Source organism: Bubalus bubalis, chromosome 1 (assembly GCF_019923935.1).
Source record: "Bubalus bubalis isolate 160015118507 breed Murrah chromosome 1, NDDB_SH_1, whole genome shotgun sequence".
Taxonomy (NCBI): domain Eukaryota; kingdom Metazoa; phylum Chordata; class Mammalia; order Artiodactyla; family Bovidae; genus Bubalus; species Bubalus bubalis.
Genome location: NC_059157.1, coordinates 126,582,708 through 126,589,982, shown reverse-complemented (window position 1 = coordinate 126,589,982; position 7,275 = coordinate 126,582,708). Strand labels below are relative to the sequence as shown.

Below are 7,275 nucleotides of genomic sequence, written 5' to 3'. Positions count from 1 at the left end.
CATGTCCCCAAGCAGCATGTGGCTTAAACATGTTTGCTCTCCCACTGGGCATGCACAAGTGGGTGATCTTTTGATTTCCGAAGGCTGCAAACTCCACCCTCACAATGTGCCTGTATCCTGGTTACACCTGTGCAGAATTTCCATCCCTCATCTTTTCCCAATCACATTTCCCCAGGCTCCCCACATCTCACTCTACCCTGATGTTTTATTCCTAAGCCTTCCAGGAGGCAGTTTTCAGGCTTGTTTTCCTGTCTCCTCTTTTTGCTGCAAACCTCGGCATTTCAGCATTTTGGCTTGCTGAGCATCAGGCAAAATGAACCTGGTTCGGTAACAGGGTTCAAACTCAGAAGAAAGGTTTTTCTTCTCTATGGCTGGAAAAAACAAAAGAGCCACGATCTTCCTAAGCTGTTATTTTTTGAGGGAACTACTAATAAAATTTTTATTTAAGGTCAAAATCTGGGGAGAAACTAGGAAAAGAGGTGGTCGTCTTCTGTCTGGTTTTCCAAGAATTCATCTAAGGGGCTGAGCCAGACATCCTGGAACTCAAACTCCCAGCCTAGTTAGTGATCTTCTCACAATGAACCCAGGGCCTAAGGAAAGCGAGCTATGCTTTAAAAAAAAAAAAAAAAAAATTGAGTTGGCGAGTAGGTGGGTTCGACGGGAGGGATGGGATGGTGTCAGCTCCCCACTGGCTGGGAAAACCTCTCTGCTTTCTACTTTCCTTCTACTCTTTTGGATCAAATGTTTAGCCAGAGTTTGAGAGATGAGATTAGAAGAGAGAAGCTGTGCGCAAGTTGACTCTCAACTCTACAGTCATAAGGCTAGATAGCTAAGGGGGGAGAGACAGGGAGAGGAAGGTGCCAGGTGACTTCTGCTTACTTTAAGATGGGGGCAAGAAAGATGCGGGTTTCAGGCACTCGGTAAACTGAAAGCAAACTTCTTTATTGTACACAGTACAGAATATAACGCAGCTTGGCAGGATGCAAACAGCCCTGCGCAGGGGAAAAGTATTTCAAATCAACTGGCAGGTTAAAGCCTTTCTGCACTGTAGATTTTCCACACTCCGGAAAAGAAGCAAAAACGAAAAACCGAAAAACCCCAAATCATCAGGGAGGTGCATGAGTCCGATGGGAATGCAACGGTGACGCCGCCATCCTGTGTCCCGAGACCGCACGGGCCACGTGGCCATAGCGGGGGAGGGGAGCTCAGGCTACAGACGATTCTTTTCATACTTGCTAAGACAGCATAAATCCATCAAAAAAAAAAAAAAAAAATCCCAACAAAACCCAAACCCAGATAAGAAAGGAAAAAAAATCCTATACAGCATTTACAACAAATTAACCTCTAGCCAGCTTGGGGTAAAATATGCATCTATGTATAGACTATGTGTAGGTTAGAAAGCTATAAATACCATTTGGAAAGAGTCCTTTGATTAGAATACAATGCTAATTAAGGCCCAAGCTACAGGCGCAATACCTTTGTGGGCTAATTAGCTTCCAAGAGGGAAACCTTGTATTTCCACAGCTATGAAATGCACCCCTTATCTGTGACCCTCTTCACAAATGTGCTCCTGGTCACCTGGGGGACTGTTTGAGACTGCAGAGCATTCCATCAATAGAAAAACAAAGCACTGTCCTTTGTGTATGAAGAGTAGCATAATCATTGTTTCTGTGCTCAGTGTCAGGGGAAGCACAGAATTCTCAACAGCAGGCACCAAGGTGCTACCACTTTCTAATGCCTTTTCCTCTACTTTGAGCTTTCATGTAGCTTTAGCTGGGTTGTTTAAAACTTTTCCAATAAAATCCAGTGATCAGAGAACTCTTTTGTAAAGTGGCAGGAAACTAAGGCGCTAGCACTGTTTTACCTGTTGGTGTCGCGCATACGTCTCAAACCCTATTGAATCATATGCAGGGTTTAAAGTCTGAGGATTTAAAGAAAAAGGAAAAACAAAAATGGATGAAATGGAAATTGTCATCCGTCATGCCCAGGGAAGACTCCCTAGGGTTTCCATCAGGTGACCAGGTTTCAAATGGACATGACATGTATTATGTACATATGCTTTCCAGAGAGGGCATGGGAGGGAACATTGGGGACTATACACATAGAATCTAAACGGTGTGTCCAGGCTGCCCTGCACACCTCAAAAATGTACAACTCAGGTGCAAATGTTCCGTCAGGCTGTCTGGTGCAGAAAGCACAAAGCAGGCAATAAAGAGGGCTTGCACTCAGCCAAGGGGACGCCCCCAGCAAAGCCCCTTTCAAGCTGCAGCGTCTTCAGAAGTCGGCACTGCCCTGTTTATAGGGCACAGTGCACAGTTACCAAAAGGTTTGTTTTTTTTGCTTTAAATACCAAAACTACAAAAATCAGTTTATAAACTGGTTTTCCAAAACAAAACAATCCCCCGAATCAAAGCAAAACAAAATACTGTCAAAAGTGTTAATCACCTTCTCCTAAAATTAAAGCCATCCACACACAGCCATGTGACTGGGAAGAGAGAGGGGGCTTGCTCTACTTGGTGACCACATGGCCAGAAGGTTCCCAAGAGTAGCAATGGTTTATTTGAGAACCATGGAGTGGGTAACAGCTATTCATCCTTTTCCCCTTCTTTCTAGACCAAGGGGAAACATTTCAGTGAGCTGCAAGAGCTGTCCAAGTTTTAAGGTAATACTTGGCAACCCTTCGTGGTTTGAGCCTCCCCAACTTAGCCTACCTCCTGTTCTATGGGTTTTGTGACTCATTTTTTCAATAAATTGTGCAAATCAGAGCCCTTCTATGTAAAGGCATTTAGTAGTCCTTGATCAATGCAGATTGTCACATACTCTGTCCTGGTTTGCGGGTACCAACCTGAACAAGGTATTGCTTTGCATATATATTGTCCATGGGAAGGAGGCTCCATTTCAATCACTTCCCAGAAACCTTGTCAGGATCAAGAGCTGAGGCACCAGCTTTTGGGTGGTTTTCTGCCCCTCCCTGTTCCCACTCCCCCGCCAAAGTTTCTGTCCTTAAGGGTGCCAATCCGGAGACAGATTGGATTCTCTATCTCCGGAGACAGATAATACTCAAAGGGCAAGCTTTAGGAACAGCCAGAAACACAAACAAAACCACTGTTCTCGTTTGCCTGCATGGGAACTGCTAGCTCTAAGGTTTGGCCGCTCAGCTGCTCAGAAACTTAGTAAGCAAAGCCTTCGGCATAGGGGAGGCTGCCGCAGCGGTCCACATCCAGGAGATAAGCAGGGTTGTCCTCAAAGTGGGTCAGCGGCAGGGTGTCCTCCTCGCTGAGGTGGCACTCAGACTCTGCTTTCAGGAATGGACGCTGGTTGTCGGGGAAGGCCATGGAGAAAAGGGCATCAGGGTCACAGACAAACTTGTAGACGTACCGTTCCCCAGCCACCTAGAGAGAAAATGCACCTTATGAGGCCCGGTTGGACCAGGGCATGGGGTGTGGGCACTAAGGGAAGAATGAGATTAAGCCACCAAGCTCTTGGGCAGCCTGGGACCAGAGGCTCAATGGTAGTTGATTATCCAAATTCTTCGATTTATTTTGATAAATCATGGGTACGTGTTACCTGCTAAGTGTTTTGACACCACAGCTTAGCAGCTGAAAAGAATATATGAATATCAAACTCAGGTTCTTCTTAAAAGAACATCCTCACAAGGATTGAAAGATGCAGGAGTCAGCCCATGTGTTCAGCTTCCTCAAGTTTACAGTCTTCACAGGACAGCTTTGTTGTCCCACAGGACTAGGAATTCAGAAGCTATGTGGGATTTTATCAGCTTGTTCCCAAACCAAATAGAACTGCTTTTTGGCTTACCTGCAGTTGAAAATGACTAATGTCATGGTTTTGCTACACTGAAGGAATTGCAAACTACCTTTATATGAATTTTATGCATTATAACATTACTTGAACCAACTAGTCTTGATTAAGGGTGGCAGGTGTATACAATCACTCATTCCTATTTGGGTTTTTTTTAAAAGCCAGTTTACTGTTAAATCTCTGGTTCCTCAGCCAGAGTCAGCTCACATGTGGAAGAGATAGGCAGGAGGATACAGTGATGGTAATGCTAGCTTTGAAAGTTGAGCGAATGGCTTCTAGCCCTGGCTTGGTCACTGCTGCTGCTGCTGCTAAGTCGCTTCAGGCGTGTCCAACTCTGTGCGACCCTAGAGACGGCAGCCCACCAGCCTCCCCGCTCCCTGGGATTCTCCAGGCAAGAACACTGGAGTGGGTTGCCATTTCCTTCTCCAATGCATGAAGGTCAAAAGTGAAAGTGAAGTCGCTCAGTCGTGTCTGACTCCTAGCGACCCTATGGACTGCAGCCCACCAGGCTCCTCCGTCCATGGGATTTGCTGGGCACGAGTACTGGAGTGGCTTGCCATTGCCTTCTCCGGCTTGGTCACTAGCAAGTCTCAATCTCGATGAATCCCAGTTTTCCCTTTCGAAACCTGAGGGTATGGAACTAATGCTTTTCCGAGTCCCTCCCCGGATCAGTATGCTACCACTCCCCTTTCATTTAGTTTTCATTTCTTACAGGTCACATAATAAAGCAATGATCTCTTACACTGGATAGCATGTTACTATTTCTAGGGCATTTTCACATATATATTACCCCTTTGAGATCAGATCAAGAATTATTAGCTACACTTTCATTGGAGACAGGCTTTGAAAGGTTGACTTCCCTTAAAGCATAAATAGGAGTGTTAGGATCTGAGCCTACCCAAGTCTCATTTCTATGCCTTCCTCTGTACTATTTTATGCTTAATTCTCAGAGTTCTCTTCTTCTTTCTTCGAAAACCTAGGAAGTTCATAGGTGCAATTCATTGCTGATAGTTCAAGTTAACTGTCTTGGTTACATTCCCTTGGATTGGGTCTGTATTTAGGAACCACAAAGCCAGTGGTTTCTTTTCTACTGGCCCTCCTTCCTAAGTTTAGAATTGTACCTGGTAGTGTTAACACTGAATGGGGAGAATGTGTGAAGCTTGCACTGCAGGGGTAGTACTGCTAATGGGTTCAGGGTTTCTTTTTAGGGTGATAAATTGTTCTAATGGGCTTCCCTGGTGGCTTAGTGGTCAGGAATCCGCCTGCCAGTGCAGGAGACATGGGTTCAATCTCTGATCTGGGAAGATCCCCTCTAGAGGGAAATGGCAACCCACTCCAGCATTCTTGCCTGGAAAACCATATGGACAGAGGAGCCTGGTGGGCCTACAGTCCATGGGGTTGCAGAGTCAGACACGACTTAGCAACTGAACAACAAAATGTTCTAAAACTGATTGTGAGTGACAGTTGTACTACTCTGCATACATATTAAAACCATATTGAATTGTACTTAAAAAAAGGGGGTGAATAGGTAGGGTGGGGTGATAACCCATTTTAGAGTATTAACCATGCCAAGCACTGAAGTCGAATTCTCAATTTTGCCCTAAAGGAGGTGATATTCCTGTGGCAGATACTGACAAGCCAGGGAGTGATTTGCAATACAGTGAGTAGGGAAGTGATGGAGATGAACGCAGGTGGTCTCAGATGCAGATGGGACCATGTAACTCAGCTTGAGAACTTCAGATTCTTGGAGTAAAGAGGTGATTGATAAACAAGTAGGAGCTGGCCAGGTAATGAAGGTGTTAGGAATGTTCTTAAGTAGGATGGTAGTTTAATAGGTGTTTTTTCATTTTATAATACGCTCAATAACTTACATGACTGATAGTGTTTGTTTACCAAACAATACATATTAAGAGACAGATGGCTGTGGTAGTGGAAGCAGACAAGTGCAAGTGAGGAAATGATGGTTGGATGGTGCCTTAGAGCCTGTACGAAGCATGAAAGTCTGAGTTTTATCCAGAAGACCATGCATGAAAAGTTTTAATAATTTAAGGAGATGAGAGGAATATGGGGTCATACTACCACCTGCCTATGAGAAGATAAGCCTGGTTTTAGCACAAGTTCTCAGCAACAATGACCATGTAATTCTGAGTGCATCTACCATGTAAAGACTGCCTAAATGTATAAGTGCTAGAATCTGGGTAACAGTACAGTATAAAATCTGGTTAAGAAAAACCAAAGATTTGCCGTCTTCATCTTCTGCTTATACACGGCTTTTAAGATTTTGGTCTTTCACCACCTATCACAATAAGGATTTTGTTCTGGCTTCCTCAAAATATGCTTCATCCTTTATTCTGCAACTTGTTATCAGGCGATTCTGCTCCCATTTTGCAAATCTTGGCTTTTTAACTTGTAGTTTCCAGTTTTTGAAGAAGATTTTCTTAGTCCTAACACTTAAGAGTATTAAACCAACATATTTGGAGGTCTTGGTGTCTTAACAACTAAAGACTTCAACTAAGCTCTTGTGGGAGCAGAGACCTTTAAGTTGATTCTCTCCCTGGCTCCTTTATGGATGTAATAGTTGGCCTAAGTATCTGGACAATTAAAAAATATTTTTCTTTGGCTGCACTGGGTCTCTGTTGCTGTATGCAGGTTTTTTCTAGTTGCGGCAGGGTGGGGGGCTACTCATTGTAGTGGCTTCTCATTGCTGCAGAGCATGGGCTCTAGGCGGAGGGGCTTAGTTGCCCCACAGCATGTGGAATCTTCCTGAACCAGGGATCGAGCACTTGTCCCCTGCATTGGCAGGTGGATTCTTAATCACTGGACCACCAGGGAAGTCCTATCTGGACATTTCTGTAAGTAGAGATGGTTTATTTCTCTAAATAAAGCAGAGGAGGCTAATTTTCCTACAGAGTCTTCCACAACCTCTGGTTTTCAGGTACCCGAGAGTATTAAAGGTGCTCTTTGTATCACATTTAAACTCATTTTTCCAAGATTTTTCCTACCACAGAATTATGAAGCTAACATTTCCTCTAAGCCATTAGTCTTATTACAGAAGCCCTGGACAGTTTCTCTGAGAGTGATCTTAATTGTCTCTCATAATTGTTCACCTTCTGCATGATGCCCTTTTCATAGTAATAGCGTAGAGATCGGCTGAGCTTGTCATAGTTCATGGCTGGCCGGTTCTTCTGAATGCCCCAACGCCGAGCGACCTGAAGAGACAGGAAAGCAATGGAAACTCATTCCTTGGGTCTAGTGGGTTTCCTCCCAATCCCAGGAGAGCGTTCTAGAACCCAACTGCTCTGGTCAGTGATCCATTTCTCTGACCTGAATGGAAAAGCACTTAATTCCCTTAAGACCAATATTCAACAAAGGTGATGATTCAGTCATAGATGCTAAGAGGTGAGACCTGGAGGTGGAAGAATCCTAGTATTTTAAGATTGCAGAGGGCTTGGCTAGCAT

At 44.3% G+C, this 7,275-nt stretch overlaps 1 protein-coding gene across 2 annotated transcripts in view; it reads right to left on the bottom strand.

The window, feature by feature from the left end:
- Nucleotides 1-921: 921 nt before the first annotated feature.
- ETV5 (ETS variant transcription factor 5) overlaps nucleotides 922-7,275 on the bottom strand; it is a 60,505-nt gene continuing 54,151 nt past the window's right edge. For both annotated transcript variants that reach the window (XM_044943874.2, XM_006058626.4), the window contains exons 12-13: nucleotides 6,924-7,025; nucleotides 922-3,392 (exon numbers count right to left, since the gene is read on the bottom strand). In XM_044943874.2, coding sequence (XP_044799809.1) covers nucleotides 3,171-3,392; nucleotides 6,924-7,025 — 324 coding nt within the window. In that variant the 3' untranslated portion in view covers nucleotides 922-3,170. The remainder of the gene's footprint in view (nucleotides 3,393-6,923; nucleotides 7,026-7,275) is intronic.